This window comes from Penicillium solitum (assembly GCF_028829755.1).
Source record: "Penicillium solitum strain IBT 25940 chromosome Unknown utg000009l_segment0_segment0, whole genome shotgun sequence".
NCBI classification, from domain to species: domain Eukaryota; kingdom Fungi; phylum Ascomycota; class Eurotiomycetes; order Eurotiales; family Aspergillaceae; genus Penicillium; species Penicillium solitum.
The window spans coordinates 3,759,118-3,783,959 of record NW_027072128.1 but is presented as its reverse complement, the minus strand read 5'-3'; the positions used below and the strand labels follow the sequence as shown (position 1 = coordinate 3,783,959).

The 24,842-nt window shown below is 50.3% G+C and overlaps 15 protein-coding genes across 15 annotated transcripts; 11 read left to right on the top strand and 4 right to left on the bottom strand.

Annotated features, from left to right (window-relative positions):
* Positions 1-313: 313 nt before the first annotated feature.
* N7455_012530 (uncharacterized protein) lies at positions 314-850 on the top strand (the record flags this gene model as incomplete). The annotated part of the gene is made up of 1 exon (XM_040952545.2): positions 314-850. One exon carries the CDS (start codon positions 314-316, stop codon positions 848-850), a length of 537 nt encoding a protein of 178 aa, XP_040816884.2.
* A 464-nt stretch (positions 851-1,314) lies between these two features.
* On the top strand, positions 1,315-1,522 carry N7455_012529 (uncharacterized protein; the record flags this gene model as incomplete). Its single annotated transcript, XM_065606905.1, is given in 2 exon segments — positions 1,315-1,491; positions 1,511-1,522. The coding sequence occupies 2 exon segments, from the start codon at positions 1,315-1,317 to the stop codon at positions 1,520-1,522; spliced, it is 189 nt and encodes a 62-aa protein (XP_065460071.1).
* A 558-nt stretch (positions 1,523-2,080) lies between these two features.
* N7455_012528 (uncharacterized protein) lies at positions 2,081-3,272 on the top strand (the record flags this gene model as incomplete). Its single annotated transcript, XM_040952795.2, has 4 exons — positions 2,081-2,243; positions 2,301-2,640; positions 2,713-3,049; positions 3,115-3,272. 4 exons carry the CDS (start codon positions 2,081-2,083, stop codon positions 3,199-3,201), a joined length of 927 nt encoding a protein of 308 aa, XP_040816819.2. The 3' UTR covers positions 3,202-3,272.
* A 35-nt stretch (positions 3,273-3,307) lies between these two features.
* N7455_012527 (putative C2H2 finger domain protein) lies at positions 3,308-4,264 on the bottom strand. The gene is made up of 3 exons (XM_040952742.2): positions 4,093-4,264; positions 3,837-4,016; positions 3,308-3,777 (listed from the first exon to the last, which is right to left on the bottom strand). Exons 1-3 carry the CDS (start codon positions 4,131-4,133, stop codon positions 3,663-3,665), a joined length of 336 nt encoding a protein of 111 aa, XP_040816726.1. The 5' UTR covers positions 4,134-4,264; the 3' UTR covers positions 3,308-3,662.
* Positions 4,265-4,983: 719 nt separating this feature from the next.
* Positions 4,984-5,299, bottom strand: N7455_012526 (uncharacterized protein; the record flags this gene model as incomplete). The annotated part of the gene is made up of 2 exons (XM_065606904.1): positions 4,984-5,184; positions 5,258-5,299. The coding sequence occupies 2 exons, from the start codon at positions 5,297-5,299 to the stop codon at positions 4,984-4,986; spliced, it is 243 nt and encodes an 80-aa protein (XP_065460070.1).
* A 17-nt stretch (positions 5,300-5,316) lies between these two features.
* acoA (aconitate hydratase ACO1) lies at positions 5,317-8,336 on the top strand (the record flags this gene model as incomplete). The annotated part of the gene is made up of 4 exons (XM_040952499.2): positions 5,317-5,352; positions 5,459-5,476; positions 5,592-5,666; positions 5,749-8,336. 4 exons carry the CDS (start codon positions 5,317-5,319, stop codon positions 7,969-7,971), a joined length of 2,352 nt encoding a protein of 783 aa, XP_040817029.2. The 3' UTR covers positions 7,972-8,336.
* A 434-nt stretch (positions 8,337-8,770) lies between these two features.
* Positions 8,771-9,875, top strand: N7455_012524 (uncharacterized protein; the record flags this gene model as incomplete). The annotated part of the gene is made up of 4 exons (XM_040952727.2): positions 8,771-8,854; positions 8,924-8,936; positions 8,989-9,348; positions 9,451-9,875. The coding sequence occupies 4 exons, from the start codon at positions 8,771-8,773 to the stop codon at positions 9,873-9,875; spliced, it is 882 nt and encodes a 293-aa protein (XP_040816879.2).
* Positions 9,876-10,633: 758 nt separating this feature from the next.
* Positions 10,634-12,394, top strand: N7455_012523 (glycosyltransferase family 20 protein; the record flags this gene model as incomplete). Its single annotated transcript, XM_040952878.2, has 5 exons — positions 10,634-10,931; positions 10,994-11,366; positions 11,413-11,783; positions 11,846-12,185; positions 12,259-12,394. The coding sequence occupies 5 exons, from the start codon at positions 10,634-10,636 to the stop codon at positions 12,392-12,394; spliced, it is 1,518 nt and encodes a 505-aa protein (XP_040817040.2).
* A 535-nt stretch (positions 12,395-12,929) lies between these two features.
* On the top strand, positions 12,930-13,415 carry N7455_012522 (uncharacterized protein; the record flags this gene model as incomplete). The annotated part of the gene is made up of 1 exon (XM_065606903.1): positions 12,930-13,415. The coding sequence occupies one exon, from the start codon at positions 12,930-12,932 to the stop codon at positions 13,413-13,415; it is 486 nt and encodes a 161-aa protein (XP_065460069.1).
* A 638-nt stretch (positions 13,416-14,053) lies between these two features.
* On the top strand, positions 14,054-14,806 carry N7455_012521 (uS17 family ribosomal protein; the record flags this gene model as incomplete). Its single annotated transcript, XM_040952678.1, has 1 exon — positions 14,054-14,806. One exon carries the CDS (start codon positions 14,054-14,056, stop codon positions 14,804-14,806), a length of 753 nt encoding a protein of 250 aa, XP_040816963.1.
* A 577-nt stretch (positions 14,807-15,383) lies between these two features.
* On the bottom strand, positions 15,384-16,880 carry N7455_012520 (WD40 repeat domain-containing protein; the record flags this gene model as incomplete). Its single annotated transcript, XM_040952747.2, has 3 exons — positions 15,384-16,562; positions 16,621-16,786; positions 16,843-16,880. The coding sequence occupies 3 exons, from the start codon at positions 16,878-16,880 to the stop codon at positions 15,384-15,386; spliced, it is 1,383 nt and encodes a 460-aa protein (XP_040816893.1).
* A 72-nt stretch (positions 16,881-16,952) lies between these two features.
* N7455_012519 (uncharacterized protein) lies at positions 16,953-17,483 on the top strand (the record flags this gene model as incomplete). Its single annotated transcript, XM_065606902.1, has 2 exons — positions 16,953-16,995; positions 17,158-17,483. 2 exons carry the CDS (start codon positions 16,953-16,955, stop codon positions 17,481-17,483), a joined length of 369 nt encoding a protein of 122 aa, XP_065460068.1.
* A 51-nt stretch (positions 17,484-17,534) lies between these two features.
* Positions 17,535-20,437, top strand: N7455_012518 (putative spindle pole body component; the record flags this gene model as incomplete). Its single annotated transcript, XM_040952812.2, has 4 exons — positions 17,535-17,594; positions 17,662-17,870; positions 17,948-20,351; positions 20,402-20,437. The coding sequence occupies 4 exons, from the start codon at positions 17,535-17,537 to the stop codon at positions 20,435-20,437; spliced, it is 2,709 nt and encodes a 902-aa protein (XP_040816797.2).
* Positions 20,438-20,872: 435 nt separating this feature from the next.
* On the top strand, positions 20,873-21,553 carry N7455_012517 (DUF3759 domain-containing protein). Its single transcript, XM_040952637.2, has 3 exons — positions 20,873-21,063; positions 21,123-21,260; positions 21,359-21,553. Exons 1-3 carry the CDS (start codon positions 21,048-21,050, stop codon positions 21,529-21,531), a joined length of 327 nt encoding a protein of 108 aa, XP_040816796.1. The 5' UTR covers positions 20,873-21,047; the 3' UTR covers positions 21,532-21,553.
* Positions 21,554-22,385: 832 nt separating this feature from the next.
* On the bottom strand, positions 22,386-23,524 carry N7455_012516 (60S ribosomal protein eL8; the record flags this gene model as incomplete). The annotated part of the gene is made up of 3 exons (XM_040952615.2): positions 22,386-23,096; positions 23,167-23,247; positions 23,519-23,524. The coding sequence occupies 3 exons, from the start codon at positions 23,522-23,524 to the stop codon at positions 22,386-22,388; spliced, it is 798 nt and encodes a 265-aa protein (XP_040816747.1).
* Between the last annotated feature and the right edge of the window lie 1,318 nt (positions 23,525-24,842).

The window sequence follows — 24,842 nt, the reverse complement described above, 5'->3', positions numbered from 1 at the left end:
GTGACAAATGCAATTGTATTCTGACAAATGCGACAATAATTAAACAAGAAGTGACAGGGGGAGAAAAGACAGGGGAGGATAAAGAACCTTGGAAGCCTTGGTAAGAGGTAAGCCCTAACCATCAGCCCTGGAGGTGGAGCTGTAATGAATTACTCCATACATTAAATCGTATCCATGGATGATATATGATCTCCTACATCACATATAACATTCAGATAGGTTCATAAATGTAACGAGATGGGTATAATATCAATGTCTCTACGGAGTAGTCAATGACCAGCGTGAGGAATTCCCTGGATGGCACGATGGCACGATGTCTGGCATTTTGAAGGGATATTTCGAGAGCAAGGGTGCTATCGAGGATCTCGTGTGTTCTGCAGGCTTTATGCACTGGACAATCCTCCGTCCAAATTATCTCCCTCCCAGCGTGAGAGGCTATTTCCCCAAGCTGGGGGGATCCTATACCCTTCGCACTGCTATGGCACCCGAGAAAAGAACGATGCCTCTCCACCCAGATGATATTGGGCGCTTTGCCATGGCTGCGCTCGTAGAGCCGGAGCGTTTCTCGCACCGTGCTATTGAGATCGGAGGAGAGGCCCTTACGGCGGAGCAGGTGGCGCGGGCTATCTCCGAGATCAGTGGGCGCGATATTGCGATCGAGCATATTCCTCGCAATGTGGCAGAGTGTCTGGCGCCCTCGAATCCCCAGATTGACTCCCAGCTATGGTTTTGGGAGCTGCAGGATGGCATTGAGCCGCGGGAGCTGGAGGCTGAGTTTGGGTATAAGTTGACCACATCCAAGGAGTTTTTGACTGCGAACCAAGAGCTGGTGAGGGGGACGTTTGGGTAGATGCATGGATGGACTGGATCAATATTTTCCCTGGTTATAGATATTGTTATTCTTTTACCGCATTTTTATATCGTACATAATAGAGTATATTATCCCCGTTCCTGGCGGTACTTTTATGGCTCATTAGTATCCTTCTAACTATAACACCTGCAAGAAATTTAGATGCTAGATATTCTTTTTGAATCTATTTTTTTGTCCCTCTGAATGTCACTATCTGCCGAGAAGTAAGATCACCAACCGCGAATGTGGCATTTACTTCAGGAGGGGTGGCCGGCACATGAGAGATTCGAAACCCAGCTCCAATGGTTGCATTTCCAGCTGGCTCGAGGTACTGACGATACCCTTAGCCACTGAGCGAGGTCGGGGCACTGCTAGGCGACACGTTTTAGATTGCGTGGGATCATTAGATAGATCGCTCTGGAACCCTCTTCCCCACCACTCCACCTCCATCTACCACGCCCACTATGACAACCCCAGCAGTCCTAACTCAACCAATTCCGGGTGACCAAGAGGATTATATCTACGTCTGCTTCGGGTGCGACATTATCCTACAGGATACGACCCGTCGTTTGGATAGGATCCTATGCACGGGTCCAGGGCGCTGCATCGGATGCCAATACTCGGTAGACGGTGGATTTCGTGTAAGTATAGGAATTATAGGACAAAGTCTAAAGGCAGACAGGACTCTAATAGCATAACATATCAACCGCGGAGCGAGTGAGCGAATTGAGAAGCATCGCGACTTTGTCAGGAAGGAGCTATATTGGGAGTTCAGCCAGAAGGCGACGAACTACCGACACCATCAAGAACTACTGGATAGGGGAAAGTTTATGCAAGAAGCATATGAGTCGGGGAGGTTTATTATGAGGGAGGCATAGGCTGGTAAATGTGAAGAAAATCTATGTAGGGATGAAATGCCGATAGGAGTGACACTGGTCATCATTTATCACATGAAGTCGTTCTTACAATGAGAAGAGCTATGGACACACTCTTTATCCCAGCGACATAATCCCCACATGCAGGCTTTCTAGCTTCCGTACGGAGTATCGGGAAACTACAGAATAACCTTAGAAGGCCCATCTGCCCCGGGCCGCCCCGGGGATGCCCTATACCGGCTATAATCTCGCCTCGGCACGTGAGGGGTCACCCCACTATGGAAATCTGGGGAGCTTCGAATCATTAGCGCTTGTGTCAATTATCTTCAGTTTGGCCATCTGAAACTAAGATCTCATGGCCGCAGACTTCTGGGCTGGCTACATCAGCGGAGCCATTGGGATCATAATTGGCAATCCTCTCGATGTCATCAAAGTCCAGCTACAGGCGGGAAACGCACATGCAGATGTGTCGTCGGCACAACTGAGCCGCTTTGAAAGAGCAAGCACTCTTGTGCGAGGTCCGTGTGACACCGTTTCGATGATACCGATAAACAATTAATTGACCATCTCTATAGGCGCGGCTGCTCCGATCTTAGGCTATGGAGCTCTCAATGCTATTCTTTTTGTCGCTTACAACCGATTCTTAACAGCATTGGACGGGTCCGTAACGGATCCCACCAATCCCGTGGGGGTCTCGGCTTACAAAATTTGGCTGGCCGGTGCCGCAGGCGGACTGGCTAGTTGGTCCATCTCATCCCCAACGGAGTTCATTAAGTGTCGTGCACAGCTAGATCGCCGACCAGAGGTTTCCTCGTGGGCGGTGGCCAAGGATATCTTCCGAACGCGCGGTTGGAGGGGTCTTTACTTTGGGGGCGGGATTACTAGCGCCAGAGATTCAATTGGCTATGGATTCTAGTATGGACCTAACACGCCACCCCCGGATACCCCAGTGTATCAATTGAGGGATTTAGCGCTGATATATCGCAGTTTCTGGTCTTATGAACTTTGCAAACGATTTATGACCTCTAATGATGATGGTTCACATCAGGCCGCTTTGAAGATTCTGCTTTGCGGTGGCATTGCCGGTGTTGTTACTTGGGGTTCCGTGTTTCCTTTGGATATGATCAAGACTCGACTGCAGGCACAGACAATTGCAGATCATTCGCCCGGGACAATTGAGAGTCAGTCTTTACTACGACCACAACGCCAGACACTGAATTCTTTCCAAATTGCGAAAGAGACGTATCGTGCCGAGGGTATTAAGGCATTCTATCGTGGTCTTGGAGTCTGCAGTGTCAGAGCATTCATTGTGAATGCTGTTCAGGTATGTTTTCTCCGTGTTGTTATAATTGTTATCACAATCGATTAAACAACTAACATTTGATATAGTGGGCGGCATATGAATGGTTGATGAAGAGCTTTAATCATTCCTGGGACGCACAAGTGAAAACCCAAGAGCCCATAGCGGGTCTGTAAATATGTCCAACCTAGGAAACCCATCAACCTTAGAACATAGAAGATCTGGAACTTATCAAAACATTGCAAGCCAAGCTACACAGTTACCGGAAGCCGATTTAGGTTAGATTCTATTTGGTATTGAGGGATTTCTATTGGAATTACTCGGTAGTACTGCTAGTAAGGGGGTAAATTTCGCCCCAGATGCCGTTTTCGCCGATGGTCGGCGATTTTGAGTTACCCGCAAAACGGAAGAGCGAAACCCCGGCGAGTATCGGCAATATAAAAAAAAATTGCTTCACGTGAGACTCCACCGATATGCATGAACGGAATGAGGAAAGTCAACATCAGAACGGGTCTAGATGTATTGTCCTGGAAACTTTTGTATGTCGATTTGCGTATGTCGATTTGCTGGAAAGAGGATCGTGGTCGCGTAGCAAAGGTTTGATTTTTATCCCAGAAGGCGAAGCTCAAGCTTCGATTCACTCCTTCATTTCGTCGGGGTTTTCTTCGCGCTTGCCGTTGTCGACGAAACCCAGTCCGATCGCACGCTCGGCGAGCAATTGGCTGTGAGGCTCATCGCGCAGGATACGAAGTCTGAAAAGGCGTAACTGGTCAGCGATGCAACAGAAGACATGATATCGGAGTAAACTCACCTCCGCTTGTGGTTCTTGCCCTTGGCGTGCGCCTTGAGGTTGTAGTCACTCTCAAACCATTTGGAGCATTCCGTGCAGTAGAATCTGCCCAGACCAGGCAGATCCTCTGGGTCTTTCGAATCCTTGTACTTCTGGAGGTGACCGGTAGTTTTGATATCCGCGACGACTTGGTCGTAGTCTCTGTTATTAGGTTAGCAATCAGCGCCAGCGCCAGCGATAGGTACAGGTAAATATAAAACCTCTAGGGTAGACGTACCTAGTGCGGCGCTTGTTCTTGACTTTCCTGAGAGCACCCATTGTAACTGATAGCCGAAATACCTCGGAGCTGGAGCCGAACAATAGTATCAAAATAGGTGCAAGGAAATGAAAATTGGTTATCACCGATTTCCGGAGTGAACAGTGAGGAAAGCGGGTCAAAGAGGCTTTGGACAATAGCGAGTGTTTGAGATGAAATTTCCGCCGATTGTGGGTCACGGGCAGCGATTGAAACCCCCGAGCTGTGATTGGCTGGTGATCAGACACGGCACCTTGGCGGCGATGCGGGATTGCCATTCGGCTCACCTCGGCTGAGTTGGATTTCGTCACCGTACAGTTGTGTATTTAATGACGTTTGCATGCGGTATGTTGCTCCGGATATCAAATCAAGTTATACGTATACAGTTACATAGTAATAACTACATAGTCGATTTCAAATGTACATGTTTAGAGCTATAAATATATTGATAGAAATATTGTTCGGAAAATACTCTACTAATAAAGCATTACATCGTACGGAGTACACAGTAGCATGAACTAGTAAACACATGTTGATCATTGGCCAGATTCATACTCATGAAACCCATCAAATCCACATGCGTCAAGCTGTCCTTTGCCGGTAGTACGGGGTACTAGCCGAGAGAGTTACATGCCCAAGGTGAGAACACACTGACCTTCCAAAGGTAGCCCTTTGGTCCGAAATGGGGACAACTGGGCGAAGGGGCCCTTAGAATTGGAAACTACGTGATTGGTGGCCGAATTATACCCGTCACATGCCTTGTATCGGTGTTACGTTCCCGGTACATCCCAAGGCGAACGCAAAAGGCCACTGATGTTGAATATTGAAGACTTCACATGGGAAGAGAATAAGCATAGAAAAAGAATCGGGTGTCTATCCCTCGTACAGCGCATCACCGATCATAGTAAATCTTGAGGAAATCCTAAGAATTCTCGGCCATAAGCAGGGTCTATCAAATTGCCCAGCCCTTCTTGCCGTCGCATGCGGCAGGCTTAGTCCAATACCAGCGTATTGTATCGCCGTGGTAACAGCGGTTACGGCTCTACTCCCGGTCCCCGTAGAATCTTTCTCCCACTCAAAACCAAGCTTTCATCCTCTTCTTCCTTTTTGATCTCTTCCTCTTTCATTCTACTCTCCACTCTCATACTTCGGTGAAGGTGGTTACTAGCTCTTGGATGTGCAATCCCATCTCATAGAGCTTCCATCATGATCTCCACCCGCCTCGCGCGCGCTGGTGCGCTGGTATGTCTTTCTCTCCCTCAGCTCAATATTGCCACAATATGGCAATCTACTTGACTGCCAGTCTGGCTCTTGATGAATGGAAAGCTGACTTGTGTTTCGACTCTAGGCCCCCAAGTTCCGTCTTGTAAGCAGCGACCTCTTTGCCAAGCTTCAACTACACGTGGCGTGGCACATATGCCGGCGTGCATGATAGCTCAGACATAGCTTAGACATGCAGTTACTGACTTTTCAATTTATAGGCGACTGGAACCCGGGCCTTCGCCACCGCCATTGACCCCCTCGACAAGAAGGTCGAGATGACCAACCACGAAACTGTGAGTGGCTGCCAGCTTAGCGCCCGAGAACCGGGCGTGGAGTACGATTCCAAGCAATAGTGACTAACGTATTACATTTCAGGGTCACTACATCAACTACAAGAAGATGTCCGAGAACCTCGACATCGTCCGTTCTCGTCTGCAGCGTCCTCTCACTTTCTCCGAGAAGGTCCTGTACTCTCACCTTGACGACCCCCACGGCCAGGACATCCAGCGTGGTGTCTCTTACCTCAAGCTGCGCCCCGATCGCGTTGCTTGCCAGGATGCCACCGCCCAGATGGCCATTCTTCAGTTCATGTCCGCTGGCATGGACCGCGTCCAGACCCCCACCACCGTCCACTGTGACCACTTGATTGAGGCCCAGGTTGGAGGTGAGAAGGATCTTGCTCGTGCCAACGACATCAACAAGGAGGTCTACGACTTCCTTGCCTCCTCTACCGCCAAGTACAACATCGGTTTCTGGAAGCCCGGTTCCGGTATCATTCACCAGATCGTTCTTGAGAACTACGCTTTCCCCGGTGGTCTGATCATCGGTACTGACTCCCACACCCCCAACGCTGGTGGTCTCGCTACCGCCGCTATTGGTGTCGGCGGTGCCGATGCCGTCGATGTTATGGCTGGTCTCCCTTGGGAGCTGAAGGCCCCTAACGTCATTGGTGTCCGCCTCACTGGTAAGATGTCCGGCTGGACCACCCCCAAGGATATCATCCTTAAGGTCGCCGGTCTCCTCACCGTCAAGGGTGGTACCGGTGCCATCATCGAGTACCACGGTCCCGGTGTTGACTCCCTGTCTTGCACTGGTATGGGTACCATCTGTAACATGGGTGCCGAGATTGGTGCTACCACCTCTATCTTCCCCTTCAACGACCGCATGTACGACTACCTGAAGGCTACCAAGCGCCAGCACATTGGTGACTTCTCTCGCGAGTACGCTGCTTCCCTCCGTGAGGATGAGGGTGCTCAGTACGATCAGCTCGTTGAGATCAACCTCGATGAGCTTGAGCCCCACGTTAACGGTCCCTTCACTCCCGATCTTGCCACTCCCCTCTCCCAGTTCAAGGAGGCTGTCAAGGCCAACAAGTGGCCCGAGGAGCTCAAGGTCGGTCTCATCGGCTCTTGCACCAACTCCTCCTACGAGGATATGTCCCGCGCTGCTTCCATTGCCCGTGACGCCCTTGACCACGGTCTCAAGTCCAAGTCTCTCTTCACCGTCACCCCTGGTTCCGAGCAGATTCGCGCTACTATCGAGCGTGACGGTCAGCTCCAGACCCTCGAGGAGTACGGCGGTGTCATCCTTGCCAACGCCTGTGGACCTTGCATTGGTCAGTGGGATCGCAAGGACGTGAAGAAGGGTGAGGCCAACTCCATCATCTCTTCCTACAACCGTAACTTCACTGGCCGTAACGACGCCAACCCCGCCACTCACGCGTTCGTTGCCTCTCCCGACCTGGTCGTCGCCATGACCGTTGCTGGTACTCTCAACTTCAACCCCATCACCGACACCCTTAAGGACAAGGATGGCAAGGAGTTCAAGCTCAAGGCTCCCTCCGGTGACGGCCTTCCCACTCGCGGCTACGATGCTGGCCGTGACACCTACCAGGCTCCTCCCGCCGATCGTTCCACCGTCAGCGTTGCTGTCTCCCCCACCTCCGATCGTCTCCAGATCCTCGCTGGCTTCCAGGCTTGGGATGGCAAGGATGCCACTGACATCCCCATTCTGATCAAGTGCAAGGGCAAGACCACCACTGACCACATCTCCATGGCTGGCCCTTGGTTGAAGTACCGTGGCCACTTGGACAACATCTCCAACAACATGTTGATCGGTGCCACCAACGAGGAGAACGGTGAGGCCAACAAGGTCAAGAACTACTTCACCAAGGAGTACGATGCCGTCCCCGCTACTGCCCGTGACTACAAGGCTCGTGGTGTCAAGTGGGTTGTCATTGGTGACTGGAACTACGGTGAGGGCTCTTCCCGTGAGCACGCCGCTCTCGAGCCCCGTCACCTCGGTGGTCTCGCCATCATCACCCGCTCCTTCGCTCGTATCCACGAGACCAACTTGAAGAAGCAGGGTATGCTTCCTCTGACCTTCACCGATCCTGCCGACTACGACAAGATCAACCCCGAGGACAAGGTCGACCTCCTGTGCACTGAGCTCCAGGTTGGCAAGCCCATGACCCTCCGTGTCCACCCCAAGGACGGTGGCGCCGCCTTCGACGTCTCCCTCAGCCATACTTTCAACGAGTCCCAGATTGAGTGGTTCCACGACGGCTCTGCCCTCAACACCATGGCCCGCAAGGCTTAAACTGCCTTCCTTCTGTCATGACTCCCCAACAATAAAACCTTCAAGTGTTTTCGGTTACGACCGAGACGCGTGTGTAAACTACGTTCTCTTGTGTGTTGAACAATTCAGATACATGCTTCTGAAAAACTACGGTGTGACACGGCAGCCATTGGATTGGTTGTCTATTGCCCATGTCCCTTTCGTGAGCAGATACGAGGAGTTGCGCTCTGGGAAAATTATGAATGAATTTGTGTTTTTGTAGGCCGATTTCTCGGTCTTGCGTTGATTCCCGATATCCGGGTGGGCTCAATGGATATACTCTTTTTGATTTTTATCTCCCTGTTTTTGTATGTTAGGAATGGCATGCATACACAATTTCCTTTTTGTTTTCAATTTGTTCCTTTCGTAGGTCGTAAATTTGTATACAAAGTATTCCAACCATGTTCAGCCTAATAAGACCGACCATGAACGTCTCACGGAAATACCGATGGCACCTCGGACACATCAAACGCTGAGATAAGCTTGCCGAGGCACAATTTCTGCCCCGCGTTCGTTGGACTTCAGTATAAGATTGACTTGGACGCCATTAGATCATCTTATTCCGTCATAGGGTTCGGCAAGTTTAGCGCCTTGATATACTATTCTCAAGTTCACCTCTACATCTCATTACAAACCACCTACCGCATCAAACAAGCCTAGCGAATCTTGAATGAAAAATCAACCATCAGTTGACCACTAATTTGCACTTCAGGGCATATATAAAGACCAGGTGTTGAGGATATCCTACCTCCCATCTATTATCCCCACCACATCCCTAAACATGGCAACTCAGCTCGTCCAACTCCCAGAAGTGGAGCGCCTCAGCGCCTCAGTCGTGAGAATTCTAGGCGGAAATCCGGGGAAGGTGAGTGGATAGATACCATGATGTCACTAGAAAATGACAAGCTGATCAATAGCACACAACCCAACACAGTTCACACTCCAAGGTAAGCACCACACTCCATCTCAGCTCAGAACACCCCCTAACCACATACCCAGGCACAAACACATACTTAATTGGTCGCGGCCACCAGCGAATCTTAATAGACACAGGCGAAGGCAAGCCCTCATGGGCAGCAAACCTTCAATCCGTGCTCTCGGCAGAAAAAGCAACAGTGCACCAGGCACTCCTGACACACTGGCACGGCGACCATGTCAGCGGGTTGCCAGATCTACTCAAACTCTGTCCCCAGGCTCAGATCTTCAAACACCAGCCTGATTCCGATCAGGCGGATATCCATGAGGGCCAGGTGTTTTCCGTCGATGGTGCTACCTTGACAGCATTCCATACACCTGGACATACCGTTGATCATATGGTGTTTTTGCTCGAGGAGGAGAATGCTATGTTTACTGGTGATAGTAAGTTCAACAGTTCTTATAATCACCCTTCCCTTCCCTTCTATCGATGGAACATGATACACAATATAGTTACATAGAGCTATATCTAATATAAATCTACAGATGTCCTAGGCCATGGCACAGCCGTCTTCGAAACCCTCAAAACCTACCTCAACAGTCTCCACCGGATGCGCGACCGCGTCTCCTCAGGCCGGGGATACCCCGGCCACGGGGCGGTGATCGAGAACGCCGGCGCGCGGATCACCGAGTACATCAAGCACCGACAGCAACGGGAAGACGAGGTCCTGCGTGTTCTGCAGTTTGGCAAGCTTGATGTCGCGGCTGACGAGTCCTCGCCGGAGCGCAAGCAAGCGTGGACGCCTATTGAGTTGGTTAAGCGCATTTATGTTGGTGTTCCCGAGTCTTTGCATGTACCGGCTTCGCATGGTGTGCTGCAGGTACTTATGAAGCTTGAGGACGAGGGAAGGACGGTTCATGATTCGGAGTCTGGGAAATGGAGACTTGTGAGTGAGAGGTCGGCTTTGTAAATTGTATAGGTTCTTTGGGTATACATAGAAACCGTCGTTATACGGTCAACTCTTTTTTTTGCTATAACACTGAGAAGAGTAAAATAAATGCGAGAAGCATATCTAAAAGACCTCTTGAAAAGATGCCTACCAAAGCCTACTAAGATACATTGTGTTTAGCTTAAAATAATATTCGACGTCAGCGCTCGGTCACTCGCCTTTCTAACTGGTTGGGGCGAGTCATGTAGTACGATACCCGATGCGGAGTCAGAATGATCATTAAAACCTGTCTACTTAAAAAAAAAAAAGATCTGGAAATATCTCTCTTTTAAATCCAAATTACCTGGAAATATAGAAAGGATCTTTCTTTTCTTATTATCTTTCTACAGTCCCCCATGTGAGCGATATTGAGGCCCACACGTAGTTCCAACAATTTCAAGAGTGACGTTCGCATCCCGGTCCCCCGCTTTGCTCTCACCCTTCACCTTTTTTTCTCTCTTCACACTCGACTTTCTTGTTTGGTAATTACTACTAACAGCTATCTTCTTATGGAGACAGATTGCTAGTCGGGTGCTCATTCGGAGTGAAATATCCACTTGTGTCAAAGGTTGGTTCATATTCGTCATGATCTCCATGGGTTTCCCCGCCTACGAAATCGACTCTAATCGCATGTTCTATCGGATCTACAGGAGCCCAACTTGCCTTGCCTACGCTTTCACCTCTTATTCCGATCCCTGTAATCCTGTCCTCCGTTTCCGCCCGGCATCCGGTCCATCACCATGCCTTCCATCGAGCCCAAGAATGAAGCTCGCCTGCTTCTGGTCTCGAACCGCTTGCCGATCACAATCAAGCGGTCTGATGATGGGAAATATGATTTCTCAATGTCTTCAGGGGGTCTGGTCAGTGGCCTGAGTGGCCTCTCAAAATCAACCACCTTCCAGTGGTACGGCTGGCCCGGTCTGGAGGTTCCCGAGCCCGAGATCCCTGTCGTCAAGCAGCGCCTCAAGGAAGAATACGGCGCTGTACCGGTCTTCATCGATGATGACCTAGCAGATCGACACTACAATGGATTCTCCAGTCAGTTGCTCCTCCCCCCGAAGCCCCTGGAATGTACACTGATACCTTGTTCTTTGGAATAGACTCCATTCTCTGGCCTCTGTTCCATTACCACCCCGGCGAGATCACCTTCGACGAGTCCGCCTGGGAAGCTTACAAGGAAGCGAACCGTCTTTTCGCACAGGCTATCGCGAAGGAAGTACAGGATGGTGACCTGATCTGGGTTCATGACTACCACCTGATGCTGCTTCCTGAGATGCTGCGCGAGGAGATCGGCGATAGCAAGAAGAACGTGAAGATCGGTTTCTTCCTACATACACCGTTCCCTAGCAGTGAGATCTACCGAATCCTCCCCGTGCGGAATGAACTGCTCTTGGGTGTCCTACATTGCGACCTGATTGGCTTCCACACCTATGATTACACGCGCCATTTCCTGAGCAGTTGCTCACGTCTACTGTTAGTATACCCTGCACGGTCTAGAGTTCATATCTAATCGGATTAGGGGTCTTGCAACTACGCCCAACGGCATTGAATTCCAGGGCAAGATTATCACATGCGGAGCTTTCCCCATTGGTATTGACCCTGAGAAGTTCAAGGAAGGATTGAAGAAGGAGAAGGTCCAGAAGCGAATTGCTATGCTAGAGCAGAAGTTCCAAGGCGTGAAGCTGATGGTCGGCGTCGACCGTCTTGATTACATCAAGGGCGTGCCCCAGAAGTTGCACGCTCTCGAGGTATTCCTCAGTGACCACCCAGAATGGGTTGGGAAGGTCGTACTTGTACAAGTTGCCGTTCCCAGTCGACAGGATGTTGAGGAGTACCAGAATTTGAGGGCTGTGGTGAACGAACTGGTGGGTCGGATCAATGGAAAGTTCGGTAAGTATTCTCGTTTGGTGTTCTGAGTTTGGTCTTCTGAACGAGTCTAATCGTTTTTCAAGGCACGGTCGAGTTCCAGCCTATTCACTTCCTGCACAAGTCCGTCAACTTCGATGAACTCATCGCTCTCTATGCTGTATCAGATGCCTGCATTGTCTCATCGACCCGTGATGGCATGAACCTGGTCGCATACGAGTACATTGCCACCCAACAGAAGCGCCATGGAGTGTTGGTGCTTTCTGAATTCGCCGGAGCAGCCCAGAGTCTGAACGGCAGTATCATTGTGAACCCCTGGAACACCGAAGAACTAGCAGGCGCCTACCAAGAAGCCGTGACCATGAGCGATGAACAGAGGGCCCTCAACTTTGCCAAGTTGGACAGATACGTTTCCAAGTACACCAGGTATGTCACCCCTGTCACCCTTCCGGGGCCATCCCTTCTCTTGTATTTCATTTCCAGCTGACCCATTTTCTAGTGCATTCTGGGGCCAATCCTTCGTCACCGAACTCACCCGGATATTAGCGCACTCTGTCGATAAATTCCAATCCAAGAAATTGGCGGAATCAGATGCAAATGGAACCGATGCGCCACCCACGACACAAGACGCGTAATGCGTAATAATCTTTGATGTTTCTTTCCGAGATATGTGTGCTCTGCAGTCGGAACGGGTGTTTCAATGAAACTTAGATGGCCTTCACGAACATGGATGAGGCGAAATGTATTTTCTTAGAGGTTTCTCATAGGTTTCTGCCTTTGTCTTTCTTTTTTTTTTTTTTTTCTAAAATTTGATTTCTGTATACAGGATGGGTTTCCCTTCTACAACATAGACCAGACACATCAGAATAGCCGGGTCCGACCCGGATTTATTGTTCCTCCATGTTGTCAGGAAATTTGGGCAAAATGTGAATATATCCCCATTTGGTTGTTGTGAAGGGACATAGCAGGTTTAGGTAAATGAGCCAGATTGGGCTGGGTGTTCCCGTGGAAGTCGCTTTAGGGCTATCAAGCACTTGGGGTTACTCTTCATTTATTCATTTTTTCTATAAAGCTGCATCATCGCTTATAACTGGGACTTGGCGAGTTGGGAAACCAGACGCGTAACTTTTGATACAGCCTATTTTACTTGGTGATTATAATCGTCATTATATGTCTGAATTACGTGCAAAGATACTCAAAGGAAACAAAGGAGTCAAGTCAATCTCGCCGCCCTCCCCGTTCGTTACCCTTACGGGCCTTACGCACCAGGATCTTACTCCATTTGATTACCTTATGTACGATTCCGTGGGTCAGGTTCAAGCTGTACTAGACTGGGATGGTGCTTTATACCTCCCAGTTGGGTCAAATTTCCATTTTATGGATAGTCTTTTCGGGCTCATGACCCCAAGTGGTTGGCAAGACACGGAGGACTGTCGGGAACTCGAGACAGCGTTTTACGACCGGGATCTAGCTAGCCTTGCTGCCCAGGGATTTGAGATAATAACAAAGGAGCAACTGGAGTCGCAGAAAGCGATTGGGATGTTGCTGTACGGTGGGGAGCGCCTTCTCAAGTTCAAAGACGAACGAGCCGAGCACTATCTAGATGGATATCTTCGGGGGTTATCTTTCATGGACGGGTTCATACCCTCGTATTAGCTTAGCATCTGGACGGGACCTTGGTGCGTAGGAGTCTAAGACTTGTATATAGACATTAGCCGGAAACCTGTTAGGGTGCCATCTTCTCTCACTGGAAGTCTGTAGGGGAGGTTGTTCACCTATGTAGTACCCCAATATCCAGGAATATTCTTCCACTTAGCGAACCTTGGCCTGCAACTTTTATGATTTATATTAGTCATATAGTAGCTCTAGGGCGATTCATTTTCCGAGCAAAAAAAACGTATTCTCGTGATGTTAGGTGTCTATGAGGGCCGAGGTAGCGGTTGGAACGGAGGTGGAAAATGTATTTGGGGGAATTAGACACTCTAAAGAAGTATCCGAACCATAAAAAGTGTAGATGCAATTCATGTACTTAAATATCATGATTTTGCTATTCAATTGTCCAGTTACTCCTTAACATACCCAAGTCGACGCTTTATACTACAGTGCAAACAGTGCAAACATGCTTCCCCGAGAAATTCTCGAAATCCTCAACGCCAAACACCTCAAGCTCGCAACCATTTGGGCGGTCACCATTACCACAAACCATTCGCGTGCTTGACCATCTCCCATTTCTCGTCTTCTCCAATCCCATCCAACTACCATTGGAAGAGCAACCGCCTGCTCCCCCACCAACAATGGCACCAAGCCACCTCCTCCGGGCAACAATGCCTCTCCGCGCCTCAATCACGACACCTCTGTCCCTGACACGCCCCTCAATCCTCCAATCAACTACATACCTCACCACTCCCCTCCGCAATGCCTCAACAACCACCCCAACCCCCACACAGCCCAAGACCACCGGCACAGAAACACAAGCGCCCTCCCGACTGCGCAACTACGCCTCCGCCCTGAAAGCCGGCACCGTCGTCTCCGTCGGCCGCATGGACCGCACAGTGCGCGTCTGCCACCGCCACACATTCTGGGACCGACACATCCGCAAGTTCTACCCAAAGGAAACCCACTACCTAGTCTCCGACCCGCGCAACTCCCTCCGCGACGGCGACATAATCGAGTTCTCGTCTGGAGCACCCAAGAGCCGGAACGTGCACCACGTCGTCGAGCGTATCGTCACACCTTTCGGTGAGGCGATTGAAAACCGTCCTGCTGTGCTTTCGAAGGAGGAGCGCGAGGCTGAGCGTGAAACGCGCTGGGCGGCGAAGTATCTGCGTCGTGAGTCCAAGCGGCTGGGTCGTGAGGTGGATCTTGTGAAAGAGGCGGCTAAGGCGGGTGTGCCTGTGCCTAAGGGTGAGGTGCTTTCTACTGCGCAGTTGATCCATCGGATTCATGCGGAGAATGAGCGCGTCGGGAAGGTTAAGAGGATTGTGCAGGAGAGAGTGGCCGAGAGTGAGAGGGTTACTCAGGAGAGACTGAAGGAGGCTGAGAACTGAGCTGTTACCTTTCATCACCGAATAACTGTACGTTTAGCTCTTTTTGGGACGGGCTTCAGTATTTGAAGTGTCGGATTTGTCCTTTGGCCTCCGTGGTGTTGCATATCGGAGGTTATGTACTGTATTATACCGCTTCAATTTATTTTTTTTTCATTGGCATCGTGAGACGTTGTATTCCTGGCATGGATCTTCCAACTAAAGGTAGGTCTAAAGTATGTATGAGAAGAGAAAGAAGGAGAGGAACCACCCATCAATATCAAAATACAAAACAACCAACAGTGTACATCGTAAACATGGGGTTAGCCTAGACGATGTTGTCTAGTCCAATCCCCTAATCATTTGCAAAAAGAAAGAAAGTCACTGGTATCATGGAAGAATAACCAACTCCTTTACCCAGAAACGGCAAACTGTGCCCGTCAAATCCTGAAACCTTCAGCTTGGAGGTATGACCCCGCCAAGGGACGCAGTGTTCCCTCAATCGATTGGACATGGGGGTTTGTTTCTCTCAAGCTTTCGGTGTTGCCCAACATAATCTTTTTCCCATTGCTCCTCGCTCGGTGCTAACTCAAATCGAAGGTCATGCCGCGAAGACCCGGACCTTGAGATCAACACTGCCAGTCGCCAGGACACATCGAATGGACATCTTAGTGGCATTAGGGTCTACCTTCGCCCCATTAGACGTAGCCTCAGCGACTTTCGCGCCCTCATTTGCACCGGCATCCTTAACCAAAGGCGGTGCCCACCGAAGAGAACTGATGAAATGGTCGTGGGCCACGATCTTGCGCACACACTTGCATTCTTGCGTGAGATCCCAGCACCGCAGAGTCTTGTCGTCAGATACTGAGAGAAGATATTTCCCACCGGGATGGAAGACCAATGAGCGGACCCAGTTGTCGTGGCCAACAAGAGTCTTGATGCAGTTTCCACGGGTATCCCAGATACGGATGGTCTTATCGCGAGAACCTGTAGCCACAAACTCGGCGGATGACGACGCTGGTGGTGGCTTCTTTAGCCCCGCAATAGCTGCCAAATGAGGGTAGCTTGTTGGTGGAGCGAAGGCCACACACTCGATATAGTGTTCGTGGCCTAGGAATGTTGACTTAGTATCACCAGATGAGATATCCCACAGACGTGCAACTCGATCATCTCCACCGGAGAAGAGGAACCGGCCGTCTGGGGATGGTGTAACATCTCGAATCCAGTCTCCATGACCCGACATGGATTTGACACAATATCCAGTTGTGACATCCCATATGCGCAGTGTGAGATCGCGAGAAGCCGAGACTAGCAGGTTTCCTGACATGGGAGACCCTGCAGCTCCAGATGGAATGAACCGAACTGCTGAAACACTGTGGTCGTGCCCTGGTAGCGTTCGGATGTTCTTATACTCGTCAGCCGGGTCCCACAACTTGATCGTTAGATCTGACGAGCATGATGCAAGAAGTGTGCCTCCGCGCGGTCCTCCATAGTCGACGTCTAACACTGCCCTGGTATGTCCTTTGATTGTGCGTTCTAGTTCGCCCAACTCCCAGTCCCAGATCTTGATTGTGGTATCATCTGAGCCGGAGGCCAATGAAGAGAATATTGGATGGAAAGCGAGACACGATACCGGCGAGCGGTGCGATTCGAGGTCGTGGCGCGCTGGTGCACGAGGCAGCCAGGAGACTGGGTCTTGGTTTTTGCGATTTAGAGAAGTCGGGGTTGCAGTGTCCAGCTCAGACTGGAGTGAAGCGCATCGTGCTTCCAAGTCCATAATCTGTACCCGAATGGCAGGTTAACAAGAGGAAGGCTTGCGGTGTGCCTGGTCTTCGCACCTTTTTCTGTAACCGGACTACGCTCGTCCATTTCTTCTCCAAGAGGCCTTCATATTTCTTAAGTGTGGTCTCGTCGACTCGGATCGAGTCGCCTAGTTCTTCTCGTAAAGCGGCGGAGCTGTGGTGCAAATTCACAGAGGTGAGGTAGGCGATTATTCCTTTATGTCTGTCGCAAAACACCATCAGCGATCACCCCTAATGGAACCAGATCGGGTCACATACAGCTCCTCCGCCTGCCGCGACGTAAGAAGTTGGCTCATGATGTTATATGTGCTCTCTGCTCTCTCTGTTTATCCAAATGCGCATACACCAAATTGGTTCGGAAAAGTGCGATGGAGGGGAAGTGGGTGGGAGCGGTGTCGGCGAATAAGGGGAGTTGGGGGATAGTTTGGTTGGAGAATTGACGAATTGGCGAATTGATCCAAGAGAAGTAGAGGAATTGAAGAATAAAAAGAAAGAGAAGAGAAGATATGAAGAACAAGTTGAGATCCACCGCGGGGGGGGGGAGGAATTAAACAAAACACACTCTTCGCCAAGGCTTTTGTTTACTTTCCTTCAACTTCAACTGTTTATTTTCTTTAAACCCCGTGTGTTTCAACTATTATCAGCCACCCCTGTCAAATATTATACAGTTTGACACTTTGACTTGGATAATTCATGTTCTAGTCATCAGTGTCTTATTGTCCAAGACAACTCTACCTTTGATACCTTTGGGCATCAACCCAACACAGTACGATCATCTGAACCCCCCCGAGACACTCCCGAGACCCCCCGCAACACCAAACTCAGTACCTTTTATCTCTTTCTCCGGAACCTTCTTGTTGCTATGCGCACTTCTGATCGGATACTGCAGAAAGTGCTGACCACTTCCCTTCCTAGAATCCCGTTGATAGTCCCGTCCTTCGCCCATCAGAATGGCTGAAGCCACAGAGGACTTCTCCTCCTTACCCTTGGCCGACCGGTTCGCTCATAAGGTGCGCTCATTCCCCCATATCCAGCCCGATTGATGGAATTACTGAAGAGCCTAACCCCGACATACAGAACTGGAAAGTCCGAAAGGAAGCATACGAAGATGCGAAAGCGCAATTTGAAAAGACCCCCGACGAATCACACCCGGTATTCGTGCCATTCATACAAGATCCTGGCCTGTTCAAAGGGGCGGTTGCAGATTCCAACGTCGCCGCACAGTCAGAAGGTCTTGCAGCATACTGCGCCTTTCTGAAATTCGGAGGAGCCCAGGCCTGCACGAGGTGCGTCAACCCCCGGCCCCAATCACGACAGTCTTCTTGGTCCACCCTGAATCCACTGACAACATTCCCATTTACAGGACCCGCACATATACCATCGGCCCACTTGCTGAGAAAGGTCTCCCATCTACACGACCGGCCGGTAAAGCTAGCGCCCAGGAAGCTCTTCTATTATGTGTCGAATTGGACAAGGCCGATGCGGTGATCGAGGAGCTACTACCCATACTATCACACAAAGTACCCAAGGTGGTCGCCGCATCTCTCGCAGCCTTAACCCTCATTTACCACAACTTCGGCTGCAAGATCGTTGACCCGAAGCAAACTTTGAAGGCGCTGACCAAGGTTTTTGGTCATGCCGATAAAAATGTCCGCGCGGAGGCACAAAACTTGACTGTGGAACTCTATCGGTGGCTTCGGGAGGCCATCAAGCCTCTGTTCTGGGCCGATTTGAAACCTGTGCAACAGGGAGATTTGGAGAAACTATTCGAAGCTGTGAAGCAGGATCCCACACCGAAGCAAGAGCGATTCACTCGGGCACAACAAGATGCCATGGCAGCGGCCAGCGCTGCACCGCCAGGCGAGGAGGGTGAAGAACCAGCCGGTGATGACTTTGATGAGGAGGAGGATGCGGTGGTTGTTGATGCCTTCGACCTGGCGGAACCGGTTGATGTCGTGAAGAAAATCCCTGCCGACTTCCATGATCAATTGGCCTCGTCAAAATGGAAGGACCGCAAGGAAGCGTTGGACGCTCTCTATAACGTTATCAACGTTCCCCGAATCAAAGACGGCCCCTACGATGATATTGTGAGGGGATTGGCCAAATCCATGAAGGACGCCAACGTCGCTGTCGCCACGGTAGCTGCAAACTGTGTGGACGTGCTGGCCAGAGGCCTTCGCAACGGATTTACCAAATACCGAAGCACCATTATGGCGCCCATGTTTGAACGTTTGAAAGAAAAGAAGACGACTGTCGCAGATGCTTTGGGTCAGGCTTTAGATGCCGTCTTCACCACGACAACCCTTACAGAATGCTTGGAAGAAATCTTTGAGTATCTCAAGCACAAGAACCCACAGATCAAGCAGGAAACTGTCAAGTTCTTGGTTCGTTGCTTGCGCACAACCCGGACGGTACCAGCCAAGCCAGAGCAGAAAGCGATCGCTGATGCCGGCACAAAGCTATTGACCGAGTCAGCTCCGGCAATCCGTGAAGGAGCTGCTGAAATTCTGGGTACATTGATGAAGATTCTGGGTGAACGGGCCATGAACCCGTATCTCGATGGACTTGACGAGATTCGAAAGACAAAAATCAAAGAGTACTTCGGAACCGCTGAAGTCAAGGCCAAGGAGCGACCCAAGCCTATTGTCGCACCCCCAAAGCCTGCTGCCCCGGCTGCGAGGAAGGTCGTTGGCAAGAAGCCGCCATCGGGGCTGAAAAAACTAGCCCCTGCAGCCGCTCCACCTCCCCCAGAGGAACCCCCGGCCAGGCCTGCGGCCAGAGGAATCCCTTCAAAGCTCGGTGCTCCGAAGGCCGGCGGTCTTCCAACTCCTGGGTCAGGTCTCAAGCTGCAACGGAAGCTTGCTGGCCCTGGAACCACTGCGTCGCCATCAAGACGAGCTGCTCCACCCCCAGAAGAAGATGTGGCTCCCCCGCCAGCCGCTCCCAAGTTCGGTCTTGGTCGTGGCCTGGCGGGTCGGCCCATTGCCAGACCGTCAGCGCCTGCTGAACCTGCCCCTGCCCCTTCACCTGCAGCCAATGCTATGGCGGCCGCCGATCGTGCTGAGTTGGAGGAATTACGTGCGGAGAAGGAGAACTTCAACCGAACCGTGGAAGATATGAAGTCCGAGCGTTCAAGGCTCAACTCGACGATCACTGAACTTCAGAACCAAAATGCACAGCTGATTGAGGACCACACCCGCGATGTCTTGAGCATCAAGGCAAAGGAGACTCAACTTGTTCGAGCACGGAGTGACGCGGAAACTGCGGAGGGGAGTGTTCAAAAACAGCAGAGAGAGATCGAAAGACTGAAGCGTGAACTTGCACGAGCACTTCGCGCGTCTGCCATAAGCCCACCCAACGCTGCCTCCGATGCAGGAAGCATGGGTGTGCCGGACACAAGCTCCATCTACCAAGACCACCTCGGCAACGGCAATGCTGCTGCACGATCTGGTCTTCACATGGGATCCCGCTTCGACAGCTCGCGTCCTCGAAGCTACGCCTCTGCTACTCCCAGTGAGGAGAGGGAGAACAATGGCATGGAATCACCAGGACCCAGCAGTCGTAATGGTGGCCTAGGCCGACGCAATTTGAGCCCTACATACGGTTACTCTGCGGTTGGTAGCCCGACGCGCTCATCCGCCCGGAACTCCAACACAAATTTCACCGAAGACGACCACCAGCAGCCCAGATCTTCTGAGCCGGCAGAGAACTGGAAGCGAGCTGCGGAAGTCACCAGCCAACTGAAGGCGAGAATTGAACAAATGAAGGTGAGTGGTTGTGGTTCGAATACTTATGGAATTTGCTAACAAGAATGCAGGTACGCCAAGGGCTTTCACGACCTCCTCAACGTTAATGACCAAATGACCGCGATCACGTTTATGTCTCGTCCTTCTTCACATTATACACCTTCTTCGCTTGCTTTTGCTTCAACTTGTGTCTTTAGACGGGGTTTCTCAGTGTCATCATTCATATTGGAAAAAATCGGCGGTGAGCATCTCTGGTCTTCTGGGAGCATAGGGCTGGCTTTTGGGTTTCTTTGTACTTTTTTTTTTTTTTTTTTCTTATGCTTTGGCCGTGGACCTCTGGATCTTACTGTAATTTCATCATACCAGCCTTGTCTTCCCCTATTCTGCTCATGATTATCGGTTTCCCGGGTGTAGGTTATCTGAGTGGTGTAATGAACCTGTTTGTTATTATTGTCTTCCTATTTCTCTTCTGAATAGAGATTGTCTTGCATATTCGCTGTACAACTCTGTTTCATCTATATTCTGACTAGACCAAAGTTAGCGTCGCCTTGTATGACTGGTCCTCGGAAGCCTATGCCCCTCAATGATGTGACCGTAAATGATGAAGTGGCACTAGTGGAAGAGTATAAAAGCCACTAGACTACCCCTCTTCCTCTTGTTTCACTTATTCCCTCTACTATTCTCTCTCACCAACTTTTCTTAACAATTCAATTCAAAATGGGCTGGTTCAGTGGTGAGTATCCCCTTTATCCTTCCTTGATACCAACCTTCCACTAACACACATCTACCTAGACGACTCCGATCAGGCTCAGGCCTACAACACCTATAACGGCCAGCAGGAGCACGATCCCTCCGCGATCCACGAGCTGATCGCCGGTGCCGCCAGCTACGAGGCAGCCAAGGCCTACGAGAACCACGTCGCTCAGAACGGTACACATACAATCCCTCCCCTCCCTTCTTCTGACCATCCGGTACACAAAGCCAAGTCCAGAGACAGGAAAGCTAATACTTCTTCTTCTCTGTAACAGGTGAGCCTGAGAGCCACGCCAAGGCCAAGGAGATCCTCGCTGGATTTGCCGGTGCCTTTGTCGACCGTGAGGTCGAGAGCAGGGGCTTGGACTTCTTTGACAAGGAGAAGGCCAAGTACCAGGCTCGTGAGCAGGTCCACGATGCGTATGACAACAACGGAAACCAGTTCTAGATAGTCTCATGAGTATGTGATATGAAATATGAATATACTTGAATGTCATGTCTATATATATTTCATGTGGCTAGCCTGAAGTGAAAATGGCTTTCAGGGGGGGAATTACCCCTCCACCCCACCACTATATATATCCTATGCAGCCTGCACAGTCTTGCAGTGCCCTTAAAGCTTTAATCAACTACCATATAACCTGTTTCTTTAATGCAAGACTGTTTGATAGGAGTATGCAGACATCTTTAAGATATGTGCCAAGACGGGACTATCCTTTAGAAAAGACTTGGTATTCTTGGCAGGTGTCACTGTCTCGCAGATCCCACACAAATCGGAGGAGAAATGAAAATCTCGATTTGGTGAAAAATAGTGCTGATCAGGGCATTGGCAGATGAAGAGATTTTGTCTTACGGTTTTCTCTACCATCTACACCATAGAACACTCGTATAGACTACAGCCAACACAACCATATACAAAGATACTATACAAATATACTACAAATACAAAGCAGACGACATGAATGCCTAGTTCTGATGGGACTACAAAGACCATCAATAGATTGAACAGGTAGAGAAATGCATTCATGGGTATCTGCAGAAAAGTTGGTACATGGGGCCATTGGAGTTCGTGAGAGAAAAATGTGTCTTTTTTTGTTAGAACAGGATCCAAAAAGGGCCAAAGGGCTCTTTCGCACCCATCTAAAGCTAAAAGAATTGGCCGTCAATAGATCGTCAAAGCCTTCAACACCTCGTTGTTTCCCATAACAACTCATTATTTTTGAGATCCGAGCGCTTCGATTAGAAAACGATCCCGTCAAACAGACATCAAAGGAAGAAAAGCTGTAGTTACACAAGCTTAACTTAAACCTTGATGGCGGCATCGAGAGCCTTCTGCTTCTTCTCGATGCGGGCGTTGGCCTTGGCGCCCATGATACCACCACCCCAGTGGCGGCGGGAGTCCTCGTTCTTGTCGGTGTAACCCTCCTTGATGGCGGAGAGGAGCTTGGCGAACTCGGCCTTGTCCTCAGCGCGGGTCTCGGTCAGGGCGAGAACGGCGGAGGTCTTCTTGTGGACGACTGTGCCGAGACGGGCCTTACCCTTGACAATGGCGTAGGGGACACCCATCTTGCGGCAGAGAGCGGGAAGGAAGACAACCAACTCAATGGGGTCAACATCGTGGGCGATGAGGACGAGGGAAGCCTTCTTGTTCTCAACGAGTCCGACGACGTGGTTGAGACCGTACTTGACGTTGTAGGGCTTCTTGGAGACATCCTCCTTCTTCTTGCCCTCGGAGACGGCAGTAGCCTCCTGGACGAGACGCTCCTTCTTCTCGGCCTTGGTCTCAGGACGGTACTTGGAGAGGAGCTTGAAGGTCTGGGCAGCGGTGTTACGGTCGAGAGTGGCCTGGAACTGAGCGATGGAAGGAGGAACCTTCAGGCGCATGTTCAGGATCTTCTTCTGGCGCTGAAGACGGACATACTCGGGCCACTTGACGAAGCGGGAGAGGTTGCGACGGGGCTGGATGTCCTGGCCGATACCGAAGTTGCGAGTGCGCTTCTCGATAAGGGGGTTCTGTGGTAGAACGGTTAGCGATCTTCAAGCACCCAATATACTCCTCAAAGCGGGAAGAAAAAAAACGTACCTTGGCAGCCTTCTTGCCAGCGCCAGCCTTGCCCTGGGGGTAGGGCAGAGCGGCGGTCTTCTTTCCGGACTTAGTAGGAGGCTATCATTGAGGAAGAAGATCAGCGTGCTGTTCACATAGTGCTGCATCTTCTTTGAACTCTAAGGAGAACATGAGCCAAGCCGTGTTACGGGCATTGACTCCATGCTTCCAGCCAAAATCATCACACGATACGCGACACATCTCTTTCGAGGCTGTGCGCGATCGGCGGAATTGCTTAGATCAAAAGATCTGAAGCAAAGCGAATGTCGTGAGACATCGCAGGAACTAGAAGAAGCCTCTGAAGTTATCAAGAGACAGTTGATGTACTCACCACCATTTTGTCGACTGGGATTGCGCTGATTGACGGTTGACGGATGAGAAAGGGAAAAGTTCGTGTGGATGCAACTTATGAAGTTTCTGTGGGTCGCGCTAGTGTAATCAGGTGACCAGGGCTAGGGCAAGCCGCTAGGGTAGATTTAAGTTTCCACGTGAGGGGGTCACATGACATGAAACATATCGTGAGATTCTGGCAGCCGCAATAGAGGGTCCACGGGTACCTTCCTAATTATGTACTCATTAATCCTGTAGTCCCTTATGAAACCAGAAATAAAAAAAGTTCCTTGATCTTTCAACTCCCCCTCGCACCGCTCATAACAAATTGGCGCCAATTGAAATGATGTCGAAATACAGTCTGCTGTTCAAATGACAGCGCGCTAATCATCGGGTGTACGGAAAGATCGGCCCTACTCTACTCCAGCTCTGGATTGGCCGTGTCGTCCTTTCTCCCCTAAGCCTAGGGCCACCCGTGGACCCCACATCTGGTAAGCTCTCTCATATCGTATATTGATCTATACATAGGGACTGGATGTCGCGTTATAGAACTTTGGGAAAGTAATACTATATCGCAACATAGCAAATCCCACAACCCTAAGGGGAGTCTTCGCAGATATGAATGCGTCTAAATCGAGCTGGTGTGATTCAGTCCAGCCCGCTACTGAGTCAGGCAATACCAAGGGTCCACCAATACCACTATATCTTCTACGTGCAATGCGCGAATGAGGGAATGACAGCAGCAAAGAGACCGCATGGGACTTTATTCTCGACACATCTTAAAGATACGTGAAACATCGGCGCCTTAATCTATCGGTGACATGATAAGAGAGAGGAGAATATCGCTGCTAACTCCTAGGCGAGGGAGCTGACGCTTACGCCCATTTGAAGCAATTGTCTTTCCCCGAGACTATTCGATTGGAGTGACTTCCACTTTGCCCACGAAGGAATCAAACAGGTCAGCGGAGTGATCCAGCTTGAATGTCTCTTAGAGTACTTGCTTGGCCGCCATTTGGCAATACCAATTCCGCGACACTGAATAGCATCGAACCTCCGGCGCCACAGGCTTTCTGCTTTTGCCGAAACTTCCTACCATCCAAGCGCCGCAACATTCCATATATGGCTCGGTGGTCCTTTTCAAAAATCTGCCTAAGAAACATGCCCGTGAAATCCGGTTTGATATACATTGAAGACATGAGTATCTGGCTCCTACAAATACTCACAATGTACAATCATGTCAGCAAATACATAATTAAAAGGCATCAATAACCGAAAAGTCCAAAACATCACCCCCGAATCCTGCGAAAGAAAGTCTAGAATGCGTA